At 40.7% G+C, this 14,118-nt stretch overlaps 1 protein-coding gene across 3 annotated transcripts in view; it reads right to left on the reverse strand.

Annotated features, from left to right (window-relative positions):
• Window positions 1-14,118, reverse strand: part of LOC117527072 (protein sidekick-1-like) — a 747,725-nt gene that overhangs the window by 115,168 nt on the left and 618,439 nt on the right. For all 3 annotated transcript variants that reach the window (XM_034189250.1, XM_034189251.1, XM_034189252.1), the window contains 3 exons: window positions 11,576-11,771; window positions 10,656-10,754; window positions 6,495-6,686 (listed from right to left, as the gene is read on the reverse strand). In XM_034189250.1, coding sequence (XP_034045141.1) covers window positions 6,495-6,686; window positions 10,656-10,754; window positions 11,576-11,771 — 487 coding nt within the window. The remainder of the gene's footprint in view (window positions 1-6,494; window positions 6,687-10,655; window positions 10,755-11,575; window positions 11,772-14,118) is intronic.

Genomic DNA, 14,118 nt, shown 5'->3' on the forward strand with positions numbered 1-14,118 from the left:
TTTACAATATAATCACAAGTAACAAAACAAAGTCATGGATTTTTGAATGATGTGTTATTCTTCATTTATATGTGACAAGTTGAACAAAATATATATATGTGTGTGTGTTTGTGGAAATACTTCATTTTAGTCTTATTTGTAAATGGAAATCATAATTAAAAGTTTGGGTGGGCCCAGAAGAATTTTTAATTTCAAAATGGGCTACTGCATTCATAAAATTTGGGAATGGCTGCTTTAAATCATTTAAATGTAGTCAGCTCAAATAACATACAAACTACACAAAGTTATTCTAATCAAGTGTATCAATTTTGCTGATTTGTGTTCGATAAACGTATTTCATTCAGTGTATCAGACTTAAAAGTTCAAAATCCTTCCACAATGAGGATGAAATAGTTAATGTCAAAATTAAACAAACAAAACAAATAAAAGTTTTATCTCATTTTATTGTGGCTTCTATGAAGGCTGGTGGTTTATTTTCAGGTTATTTTTTTCCCCACAAAGTTTTCAAAGTCTAATATTTTCTTGTGCTAATTCTCTCTAGTTTGTGGGACAAGGACCAATTTTGTGCTTATTTTCATACTCGAGGACACTGCATCACGGAGCGTAGCCACAAATTGATCGACTGACCTCGTAGTCTACCAACAGCATGTTCAACCACCTGAGGCACAGCTGCCAAAAAGGATGTTATCATTACACAAATTCTTATGACTGACACTGTGTTCTTTTTGGTGTTTAATTCAAGGGTATTTTATACCCTGCGCTTCTGTCTCACAAATCCCCCCAGCCTCTCCCAAAAACAGTGGGAAAAATGAATAATAATTTAATGACCTTCCAAAATAAGAAAATTAGCCACCTTAAAGCAGCACAGTGGCTTAGTGGTTAGCACTGTTGCCTCACAGCAAGAAGGTTGTGGGATTGCTTCCCACCTCTGGCTTTTCTGTGTGGATTGTGCATGTTCTCTCCGGGTGCTCCAGCTTCCTCCGACATCCAAAGGTAGAATGGTAAGGTTAGACTTTAATCATGTGAAGTGCCTTGAGGCAGTGTTCTTGTGATTTGGCACAGTATAAATAAAATAAATTGAAACTGAATGTATTTATCTGTCTACATGTGGCCCTATGATAGACTGGCGTCCTGTCTAGGGTGCCCTTAATTGGAGTAAGTGGGGATAGAAAATGAATGGATGAATGAATGAAAGGTTAAACTAGGCAAATCCAATTAAAGCCTAGAGTGTTGTAGACACTTTGACAAATATCAGTCAAACAACTCAAGAGACTCGAGCATTGGAGACAGCAGCCTACAAAATGTTTGTACAACCCCAAATCACAAAAAGTCTAGACGATGGGGGGGTTACAGTGTATTGTCAGTAAGTAGTACAGTTAGGCATTTTTTAAATTCTTTTATTCTGAGCCAGGTGTAGATGAAAAATTTGGTAAAATCTCTATAATAACATTCCTCAGATAACAGAGTGGTTTTGAAAGCAGTCAAATCTGTGATGGGGAAACACTATGAATACAATCACTCATATTATTGCAGGATTTCATTATCATGATTTCTATCAAACTTTAAGTTTCTGGAATTTCTTTACAAATATGAAGCTGGCACGATTTAGATGCTCTGAAAGACGGGCTCATGTTTGAAATGTAAATTCTGTCACACACCAATCAAAGCACACAGGCTCACCACGGAGTGTTTTTTTTTCTTTTCAAAAAATCCTCTTATAAATCATACGGGATTAATAATCTGTTTTGTATGCACACTTCAACCATGACAAAATATTCCAATTAAAGGTTTACAACTTCCAAATGCCACAGCCAATTTATGGTCGGCTTTGAGTCGACTTCCACACTGACAGCTGCTGACCTGAAGATTTTAGTATCGGTCTAAGAGGGAGGTTAGGCAGCGGGCCTATGACCAGGCTGGATTAGATTCACTGACAGGCAGGATATCACTAAAGTGCCCTTGAGACAAGTGGCAACCTCCGGTGCTGAAAAATGAACACAAAGTGGAAGTGCCAAATGTTGCAGTTCCTTGAACGGCCACTTGAGACTGGCTGCAAAAATGAGCCACTGTCTGTAGAAGCCCATGTTAAACTAAAAATTTAACAAAACAAAATTTACAGCAGAAAAAAATGCTTATAGCCTGGTAAAAAACAACAAAAAAAGTTTTGGTGTTGATAGCTACTTTCCCATCCATGACAGCTGTAAAGGGAGTGAAATTTTTATACAGCTCATCAGTTTAATCTATTTAAAGCCATAAAGTTCTGAATAATTAGGGGTATAGTTACTCTGAGTAACAGCTGGTGTGTGCCGTCTGCCTTACAGCATTACATAAACATAATATCTAAGATAATATGGTTTGCTTTGTGGCTAACTGTACTAACTGACCATCTACGCATCACAGTATCTTAGGTTTTTGGGCAAATTACACAGCAAGCAAAGTGAAAATGCAAAGAAAAAGTGACGATGCAGCGGAAAGCGGACATGTGTTGCTGTTTGTTTATGACCCCGAGCTCAAACATGTCGAGGCGGTTGTGCAGGTGAGAGAACACAGCTATACTCTGGCTAGCTGTGTAGGCTAACACTCACCGACACGACCACTACCATTTGCCTCGTTTTCCCTTCTCCACTGGAAACCAAAAGAAAACCTGCACTTTCTGCGAATACTTCAGTGACTGCAGCCAAAAACAAAACAGTGCACCATCTTTCCGTGTGAATCTTTCTGTGTTTATGATGTGCAACGGCAGGCTGCCCCCGGAAGTAGTCAAATCCTACGATATCATGCAGGAGTTCAAACGAGAATGCACTGCCGTATTCAATCATGTCCAGACGAGGCTCTTCTGCCCCACTTATCACCCACTTCTCTTCACTCCAGATTGTTTAATTGTTTAATTATCCTCAATCTGGATTGTTTAGTTACTCTTCTATGATCTGCTATAATCAATTTAATTCTGATTGAGCATCCCAAGCAACATATTTGCTGAAAGTAGCAGGACACAAATCTGTAAACTGGGGGTAAATCTCTATGCATATGTTGTGACATCTGAGCATACTGAAGCAGCTCTGACAAACACTGCACAGTATCCAGGGACGGTTTTATGGTAACAAGACTATATAACACGACCGAGGACAGTTAATATAGAAACAAGGCAGCATTTATCCTGGAAACAGGCAGGTGCACAACAAAATCCAGCTACTGTTGCTCTGAAAGTGCACACAGTGAGCATGTAAGAGCTACATATCATGGAAATGTTGGTATCAGCTTCCTTGCTCAGATGACTGACAGAATTCTCTGAACTCCCTGAAAACATGAATAAATAAACAAGACAAGAATCAATGCTCGCTGGATCTTTTCTCTCTATCTCTCCCACTCATTCTTTATTTTTTTCCCCTCATCTTCAATCATTCATCTTTTCTTTTAGTCTTTTGCTTTCATGAATTAATGAATAACCTCTGAATGTGGGATCTGTCTGTATCCATCATTATCATCATTTTCCACCCAATTCTCCTGCATGTCCAATCCAAGTCTGAATTCATTTTCATGCGACTTTTGCTAAGTCTTGTACCCCTCACACAGGCTACATTGGGCAGTGGTTCCTAAACATTTTCTGCTATGCCCCCTTCTTGAAGATAAGAATATTTTGTGACCACACACGTACACATCTTGAGCTACCAAACTCCACTATACTTTTAAACATTGTAATTTCGACAAAACTACAACTTCTGATTGAACAAAACAAAATATATAGTCAAATCACCATTACGGTGAAATTATTAAAAATGACATGTATCATGTATTTTGATTTTTTCCCCTCACAAACATGTCCATGTTCTGCTAGCAGTCCTCAAGCATAACTGTTATCAGTGATGCCAGAAACAGCTGATAGTTTCCAGCCAAAAAACTGCTCAAAAACCACCAAAATGCACTAAAATCATTATTAAAAAAAATTTGCTCATGGTAACATGGTAACAGCAACATAACACTTAACTAAAATGACTAAACCAATTGAACTACAAAAACACAATGAATCAATGACACTAACAACACTGTCAAACTAGCATGAACCACAAAACAACATTTAAAGCCCTAAAACCCCAAACTCCCAAGGTGCATTGCATCACAATGTCCATTGTTTACTGGTTAGCTAAAACTGCTAATTTCTCAAAAAATATTTGTTCTATCAACTTTCCGTTTTTGCAGTGTTCATCCTTGATCCAAAATACATAAACATACCAAATGGCAAATGTCAGCTCCAGTTTGTCAATTTCAATTTCAATTTATTTTCCTTTATATAGCGCCAAATCACAACAGAGTTGCCTCAAGGCGCTTCACACAAGTATGGTCTAACCTTACCAACACCCAGAGCAACAGTGGTAAGGAAAAACTCCCTCTGAGGAAGAAACCTCAAGCAGACCAGACTCAAAGGGGTGACCCTCTGCTTGGGCCATGCTACAAACATAAATTACAGAAACAATTCACAGAACAATTCACTGACGAATATACAAGAATTGCTGTTGGTGCACAGGACAGGAGGGTCGCCAACAGGGTCAGCCTGGTTTCTCCGTGATCGAAGCCATACACACACACACACACGCCTGCATGCATGCACACAGAGGCCACTTGACTATTATAATATAGATATTTTAATTGTCCTGGTTGCTTATTGTATCATAAAAACTAATACAGCTGAAGCATACATAAAAATCCTACAGCAACAGACTGTTTGCAACAAACTAAATTAATTTGCATTGCCATGCACCCACTGCAATGCATCCATGCCCCCTAGGAAGTGCGCCCTTCCATGGGAACCATTGCTGGAGAGTGTGTATCTGAATACTTAATAGCCTTAGTATTGGTTGAATGGCACCCAGATGATCTACATATCTCCATAATGTTCAAATGTGCCACACGACTCTTACTGAGAGGTACCTGCAGTCTAGCAACTGAAGGAAAACAGTAGCGATGTTCAAGGGACTATGGCATTGTACAAATACACATCAAGAACCATTTAAAACAGTCTGCATCAACTGATAACATCCGGGTCCAAGGACAGCTAAGATGACAGCAGTATAGTGTATCCCTACAAACTGCGTCCCCAGAACATATTACAGTTATAGTTGGGCAACCTACAAAACCTACTATTCAACCTAAAAAATGCATTTCTTTACAGAGACCACAGCATCATTACAGACCAATTCAGTCTGTTTTTCATCATCCTGTGAAATATGCACACAGAACACCATGAAGACAAAAAAGTGCAACAAATTCAACTCTTAAAGCTGCAAACACAAATCACATTCATGTGTTACACTCGCTAAATGACACTTTGAATGCCAACAGTCAAATGGAATTGAAAGAGCTAGCTTGTTAGCTGCCCAAAGCTAGCTTTCTGGCACACAGTACATACAGTCTCTTTGAAATTCAATGCAAATGTTCAATTTTTGCAATAAACTCATATTCCAGACCAAATACATAAATAAATAAATAGAAGGAAGAGCTTCGCACATCCCAGAGGCTTCAGGAGACATGAATGGATAAACATGGTATATGCAAACAAGGCACAAGTACAGGGTGGGCCAATGAAATGTTACCACTTTTTGATCGTACACAAGTTTTTGAAATGAGAACTTATTCAAAAATTTTATTTACAGACTTGTAATAGAAGCATCAAATTAACATTTGATACCAAAAGTTTCCCACTTCGTCTCTTGTTTTTCGCACAGTTCAATCTATTGATGACATGTTCAATCCACGCTCCTTTTCTTTGGATTACAGCTGCAACACACACATTGAAGTTTGTGATGACACTGCCACACATCTCAAGAGGGATTTTCCAAATTTCTTTTTCATTTTCAGGAATTGATATTCCTGAAAATGCAAAAGAAATCTTTGTTATTTTGGAAATTGTACAATTTTTTTTTAATTTGATAAGATTTTATAGGCCCACCCTGTATTTGGATGCAAGGACACTGTTTCTCCTTCTCTTCTTGAGCCATTTTTTTCCTCCCCCCACCCCCTTTCATCACTGCTTTCCCTCCACTTTGCATTTGCAGTTAATCAACACTAATAATGATTGCAACTTGGCCTTTGTCCAGTCTCTCACTCTCTCACTCACTCACTCACTCACTCACTCACTCACTCACTCACTCACTCACTCACTCACTCACTCACTCACTCACTCACTCACTCACTCACTCACTCACTCACACACAAAAATCATACACAGATGCAAGTTATGCACACTCACAGAGAAATAAAACACTGTTAAAGTGCTCTCTCAGGTGCTGTAAATAACTGAGTGCATGTGCATAGGTTGTGTGGGTGATGATTCATGGATGCACGGTAATAGCCAGTTATCAGATGGGGGAAAGACAATGCCATCACTCAGATTTCCTCTGGCAACGCATTTGCAAAGAATAAAAGTGCAGCTAAAAATGCATCTTTCTCTATCTCACTGTCACAGAGAGAGAAACTGTGCCATCTTTGTGTGGTTGTACCTGGTGGCACTCCGGTGGAGATGTTGGAGTACGTGACCACGCCTCGCCCCGCGCCAGTCACTGCTGCAACCTGTAGTGTGTACATGGTGGTAGAGGTGAGGCCGGTCAGCTGGTACTGCAGAGTGGAGTTGGACAGAAAACGCTCCTCACAGCTCGACTGTACACCGGAGACTTCCCACAACAACACGTAACCTGCAGGGCAGAGAGCACGCGCCGGGTTAATGACGCTACGTGACGTCTATAGCACCGCAAACAAAGAAGCTAATTTCACTGAGCACCTTAATTCACAAATATTGAATTCTATGCTGCAAAGCCAAATAAATGAAATAAAATAAACCCTTTGAGCACTCCTGGAGTGCTTTTCACAATTTCAAAACAGGCAAATATGCAGGATCCAAATATCTACTACACAAGACAAATATTCTGTCTGCCTGTTCTGAAAATATGAGTGTTTAGGAGAGTACAAAACCCCAAGGCTACTGAAAATTACTCCAAAAGCTTTGAAATGATTTTAATGAAAAGTAGTGGAAAGGGTGGTTGTTGATCTGTATCCTGGAATTAATTATTTGTTTCAGATGCTCCCCGCCCTCCCAAATAAAAAACAAGGGGAAAAAAACCACGCTGGTAAAAGTCAAAATTTCAAGGCAATGCATTGTAATAGATCCTTGTGTTCTAAACCCATCTTAAATTCTTTTTGTTTGTTCAGATAACACACGTCTTTAGACCAATTTGAAAATTAGCATTATACAAAGGAATAATTCTACATTTCCAAAATTGTTGAGCCAACTCATAAAAGCAAATTAGGGCTATAAATTCCAATATTTTAAGTTTTATGCATTCAACTACGCAATCTGCAACCTCACCCCTACATAACTCTAAATGCTACATGCTGTATCTTTAACATTTTAAATTGCAGCTCAAATAACAACACAAAAGTTCATTTTATATTTTCTTACAAGCTAACAGAATCAATGCCGGAAAAAAAATTCCTTGTCCCAACCCCTTTCGCCATCAACGGTCACTCAGGGTTGTCACATGGATATGTTACAGATCATTCCTTTGGATTTGGCTCAGCTACACTTCCTGACAGCTACAATTCTACATGGAGAAATGCGTTCACAGCCTCACGTGTTCTGAAGCGGCCTCCCAGCCAAGTGCCATTCAGAACCTACGCTAATATTAGCTTCTGAGTTCTGACAAGATCAGGTATACTCAGAGCAGCACAGCTGTGGCAATACTGTAAAACAGCGCCATCTTAAAATTCAAGTATGTAAGGCAGAGCAGCACAACGTGCATGCTGGCATTGTGAGGGATCATCAGTTTTGACAATTTGGCCATGTAGCATGTTTCTCTGGTTGAGAATTCCAGATGTGGGGAAGGACTCTAGTGGCTGGAGAAGGCCAAGGGGATGCTGACAAGATAGATGATTAGCTTTGACAGCTGAGGATGGATCAGCTGCCTGACTGGTTGGTTGGTATCCAGGACCAAAGGCAGTGTTGTAATGTGGTGGATACAGCGACATGCGTCACACCAGCGCATGCTGCCTTAAAGAAACTAATCAGTCAGGTGATATGGGCATATGGAGGGGATATTGTGGGGGGGTTCAAGATGGATGCCTACACGAGAAGCAAGAGTGCCCCTCCCCAATCCTCATTCCAGTAACATGCAACCAGTAGAGCCATCAGGCTGACCCACTCGACAGATGTTTGAACTTGGCGTGCACACGCAGTGAGAGGCACAGAGCCAGAAAGCAGGAAGAAGTGGAGGAGGAGTAAGTACAGTCAAAATCCCTGTCTGTCCCTTCACATCTCCACAGTCATACATCACACTCCACCAACTTCAACTGTGTGTGCGAGGCCACTTCTGTGTAAGACCCTGGAAAGCGTGAACGGTGCCTCATCTGTCTGCCTGCTCACCAGGTGCTGGATGAAAAGCAGGCTGAAGAGAAGAGTAAATGAGCAAGGTGACCTTGACTGAACAACCATTTCCCCCATCCTCTGTGTGTGCGAGTGTGAAAGCTGATTGTTAAACCAGTGCAGCTTTGTCCTGGCAGACTGTGGTCTTAATGTTTAAGCACCTCACGAACGGTGGACAACCATGTCGACAAGCTGCCACGTGCACAGACACGTACAATGTGGAGTAATCGCTTAATTCGCAGCAGTTCCCCGGCACCATTGTCTAAGAGAGTCATGAAGGAGCAATGGCAGAATAAATTTGGGGAGGGGGGATGATTTGAGCGCTGTGGTGTAACACACAAACAACACCCTGGGTGTTGGGAGGCGTGGGATGAGGGCATGTTGGAGATAATGTGAGAAGACAAGCTGCAGAGAGAAGGGATTAGCAGATGATGAATCAGTTGCACGCAAACACAATGTCAGAGACGCGGAGATGTCTGGAAGCCAGACAGAAAAAAGAGAGACCAAAGGGAAAATACAGAAGAAACACGACTGTAAAAGGTTTAGGAGGCTTCCAGCACTGCTACACGCCTCAAATCTGATTTTTATACCTTTTTTTAAATGTGTTTATTTTAATTTCTCACACTACACAATGTGTTTCTACTCATCAGCAGCATGTTATGTTGACGACCGTACAATTACCACGGCCAAAAAGGTTTCACCTGCGTCTGCTGAATTGCACCCCCCGGTAACACACCTCTAGGAGGATTACTGAAAAATCTATAGTCCAATTTTCAGTAGGAAAGGAGCATCAAAGGAAACCATTAAATTTTGGTGTGGGTCCAGATCCAGGGGCGGATCTGTAATTTTTTTTTCAACACTCTAAGATATTTCTCCTTTACCCCCTTTCTTTCTTTCTTTCTTTTTTTTTTGGTCAGTTACTTTATATAAGCATATGGTGCAACTGTGTGTCCTGTCCTCGTATTTGACTGGGAGACAACTTGAGGAGATCTGGACCCGTATCCGCGAAGCAACTCAAACTCCTCTCAAAGAGTTCTTAACTTAGCCTAAAATTTCCTGGCAAGGAATCCTAGCTACTAAGAGAGATCCAAGAAGTGTCTGAGAGCAACTCCGAGCAAGGAGGGAACAGAAACTTTTATCTTTTAGAAGTGGCGGGGTTGACCCTGTTGCTAGGTATGACGTAGTCCTCTAAGAGCTCTGATTGGATGTCACAAAATGGGATGGAGAAATAAAAACACAAATGTGCTCTGCGCTCCTACTTATGAAAGGGCAGATAAATCAACCCATCATATAAGCTGAACTGCATTAAAATGTGTGTAATCGTGAAAATAATTTAATGTCATGATGATGAAACTCAGCAAAACTAAATAAAACGTCATACGGCTTGAAAATGCTTGAATATACCTCATTCGCATGACGATTATCTATATATTAAAAGCGTGCGTGCATGTGTGGTTTATTTAGTAGGTTCAATATAAGTACATAGTATAATTGTAGATACATAAAAAATACTTGCATGACACAAGAAAGTGAAAAAACATATTTCTATCATGGTCCATTTAAAAATCAAATGACAAAATAGAAGCAATAATATAACAATAACGATAATAATAATAAAATAATGGTAATATTAATAGTGTGTATATGATAACAAGAACCTAAACAATTTTTCCAATACATTAAGAACGTTGAGTTCTTCTAAAAACTGTTGAGGTCTAAGATTCTAAAAACATTCTGTACTCACACTCCAACTCATTACAGAAACTTTGCACAATTTATTACCACCTTGAAAAATGTCAGCTACCTATTTTATAAACACTACCCAATCTAGAGCCCGTAGATCCCCACGGGCAACACACTAGTTATATTGATTAGTCATAAAAAATAGTCGACTAGTCAAACGTGACATCCTGAGTTATAGGCCATCTATTAAGAACCACTGGATTTTCCAGGCTGGTCTCATGTTTGTTTGTTTTTTCATGATATCGTAAGGAAATACCTTAACAGTATCCAGTAATGTGGTCAAGCTTTAGTCACTATGTTTAACCCTAACCATAACCCAATGCGCCGCCCCGTGTCACCCCAAATTTCATGATACCATCAGAGAATAATTTTGTGACAGTATCACAAACTAATAGATTAAATCACTTATCATGATATCATCATGAACTTGGCGCGAGATCGGGTTGGATTTTCAAGTGCTGTTTTGTGGTTGTCATTTCAGGCTTTGTTGTGAGACTCTAACCGGTGACGATGCCATTCTTCTCCTCTGGCTCCACCCAGCTGACTCTGATTGAGGTATCCAAGATTTCGGTGAAGCTCAGGTGTCTAACAGGTCCTGGAGCTGAAAAAGACACAGCAGACAATCTTAACTGGTTCACGTATTTACACACATCTTGTGCCTACACAACATTATCTCCTGCTCTTTTGCAACTTGACAAGCACCTCGCTGTATTTACATCTGCACTGACCACACACACACGCATGCACGCACGCACACAGAGTAATACGTGCTTGTTATTTCTCATTTCATCCCAGCTCTGTACCCTCACTCCCTGCAGAGCGATTAACCTGTTCATCTGTGACGTTCAATAACACACACACGCACACAAAAATATCATCAAGCAAAAATTACACCCACCGTTAACCCTGAAACACGCCCAGCACCCACTCAATACCTGTCCACAGCTCTGTGCATGTGTGTGTGTGCCTGTGCACACATGGTGGCTAATATCACTTTCCCACTCGATAATTGCTATTCTGTAATAACTGCTTGTCTGCCTGCCTATAGGCTATTTGACGGTGCGACTGTGTGCATGTGTACTTGCACCTCGGAGTGGCAGCTATTAGTTTATCCATGGAACAGCAGGCTATAAATACCAGAATGCCTGAAAACATATGAATCAGTTCCTTTCAGAGGACAAGGGGGGAAAAATTGAATGGGGGCCATGGAAATACATAAATAAAAGTAGGAAAACAAAGTAAAAGCCAGCAAAAAATGGGGGGTGGGTATAGATTTTATATACACAGCTGTAAAGTAAACTGATGAGTTGAATGAGCTGGACTGGAAACAGAGAGAGTCAATATGCTCCTTATTATTCACAGGAGGAGCGTTATTTGTGTTGTGCTCTGACTTTATTTACACTCAGGTGTCCGTGTACTCACTGTCCTCGTGTGTCTGCACCAGAGTGGGCGGGCTGCGAGGGCCATCACCAGGTGTGGTGAAGCAGAGGGTGGAGCCAAAGTACCAGGTAAACTTCCTGAGACCACTGACCAATCCTGTGTGACGTGAACCTGGGTAGTCTGGAGTAATTGTTACTATGGTAACATCTTCTGCGGATTGCTCAGGCCAGACCAGCAACTGTTTGAAGAGAGAAATATCATTATTGACGAAAGTCGAGGTTGTCTCTCAGTAATTTGCGATAACACTTAATGCAACTATGGTAATGTAAGAGGTTATAACAGCTCTTGATAAGGCCGGGCAGTATGGCCTAAAATTTTTGTCATAGTATAATTTTGAAGCATGGACAGTAATAGTATATATCAGGGTGTATTTGTTTTTATCAAAATTTTAAAAAAGCTTCTAAAGGGGTAAAGTATTGCTGTACAAAAACATTAACTCAGACAGATTTCACATATTTTACAATATTTATTGTGCAAAATAAATAAATGTTCAAAATATGTTTCCCAACAAACATACACAATATAACCCTCATGATACAAAACTACCAAATAAATAGCAGCTCTTCATTTACAGGGTTGCACGTACAGACCAGCATAGTTCAAACATAACGGCTTTTTTAAAGATCCATTGTGTCCGTTCACATTCTGGTGTTAATTTTCTGATCTCTGGGTTTCTCTCCCTTCCAGTATTATCTCATACGACTTTTATTTTTAATGGTTATTATATGGTTTGGACTCCTAGCATAATCTCCTCCACAGCATCATTCTGTTCGTGCTCTTATTTTGACAGACTTGCTCCTAGTGCATTGTAGTCACCTGCTTTACTTCCTGGGTGCTCCGTTTCATGTGCATTTTTGCTTCCTGAATTATGTGTATTAAACACCATATAACTGCCACACTTTCATAACTCCGGTGCCAGATTGTCTTCTCCATGTACCTCATCAGCTTTCTCACATTCTGTTTTCAGTTCCATCTATTTGACTTACTATGTGGTATGTTTAACTGTTAACTGACCTTTTGCTAAAATCATTGGATTTTGTCTTTGCCGCTGCCACCACAGACACTGTTTGTTGTTTGAACTCATTAACTGTGTACTGAAACCACGCCACATTTGGCCCATGCGTCCCCCCCAATGGACAGCCCTGGACACACACTCATGCAGCCTCAGAAAAACAAACGGAAGAAGTTTGTGCTTCGGTATGTCTGTTTGTTTTTTTACAAAGTAAATGGTATGAAAAAATTAGAAACGTGAAACACAAACAAAAGAACATTTTATTTCTCTGACACAGACACACACGCACGCACGCACACACACACACACACACACACACACACACACACACACTGGGTGCAGGTCTCAGTTTTTTCTCACATTTTTGAGACTATTTGCTTGTGCAGTGACAAAGTCTAACAATTAACGCATTTTAAACAAAAACCACACTGTAGAGCAAATGTATAACAACTGTGACTACATACCATGCACTCCGCCTGACATTCATATTCATAACATATATATAACATATTCATAACATTCATATTTATCTAAGATAAAGTTACCAGCATTTGAAAATGCTATTTTATACTAAAATATACATAAAAGCATTAACTTAACAATATTAAAACTTAATCCATTATTTATGTGCCAATAAAGCAGTTAAAAATAAGTTCAGGGTAACAGTCAATTGTCAGTCAGAGCAGCATCCAAAAATACAAAACAACTGCCAGTCCAACTAAATGTCAAACCAGCAGTTAATTTGTCTTATTCGATATTCAGAAGCACATCAGTTAGATTTGCACTTTGCACATAAACACAGGCCGTAATGTCAGTGGTCCAGCCAGTGCCCAGACTTGAATCCTGTTATGTGGGCCGCTGAAGAGGAGGTACTGCTAGCCCACCACCACCAGATGGCGCCCTGCTTGAAGTGCGGGCTTCAAGCACAAGAGGGCGTCGGAGCCACTGGGAGTGACAGCTGTCACACATCATCAGCACCAGCTGTCACTCATCCAACTCATCACCATAAAGGCCGGACTGCAACTCCACCTCCTCACTGAGAAATCAGCCACCAGAAGAGGTAATTTCTCTGCTGACTTAAAACTGAATAATAGTCTGAAACTCTTTTGCAGCCGTTTTCCTGTGGTGTTGCCTTATCTGTGGGATTGGCGTTTGGTGTGATCAGTGACGGCTTCGCTTCACACCCCAACCAGATAAGTGGTTAGACAGGAGCTGCACGAGTGTGTGATTGGAGGTGGAGGTGCTCCCTCCCTAACGAACACAGACTGTGGGATTACTGAGTGTGCGAACTCACACTCATCAATACTGTTTCTGTTCTCTGCCAGCAGTACCAGGTCTGACAGCTGGAGACGGTGGCCACCTGGGGATCCAGGACTTGGCGGCTCCGGTGTTCTTCAGATCCGTTGACGGTGAAGGCCGTGTGGGATCCGGCTCGGTTCTGGACGGACGTCTCCTATCCTCAAGCCTGCCCACACGTCACTCTACATATAATTGTCTGTGGTACCAAAACTGT

This window comes from Thalassophryne amazonica, chromosome 15 (assembly GCF_902500255.1).
Source record: "Thalassophryne amazonica chromosome 15, fThaAma1.1, whole genome shotgun sequence".
Classification (NCBI taxonomy): domain Eukaryota; kingdom Metazoa; phylum Chordata; class Actinopteri; order Batrachoidiformes; family Batrachoididae; genus Thalassophryne; species Thalassophryne amazonica.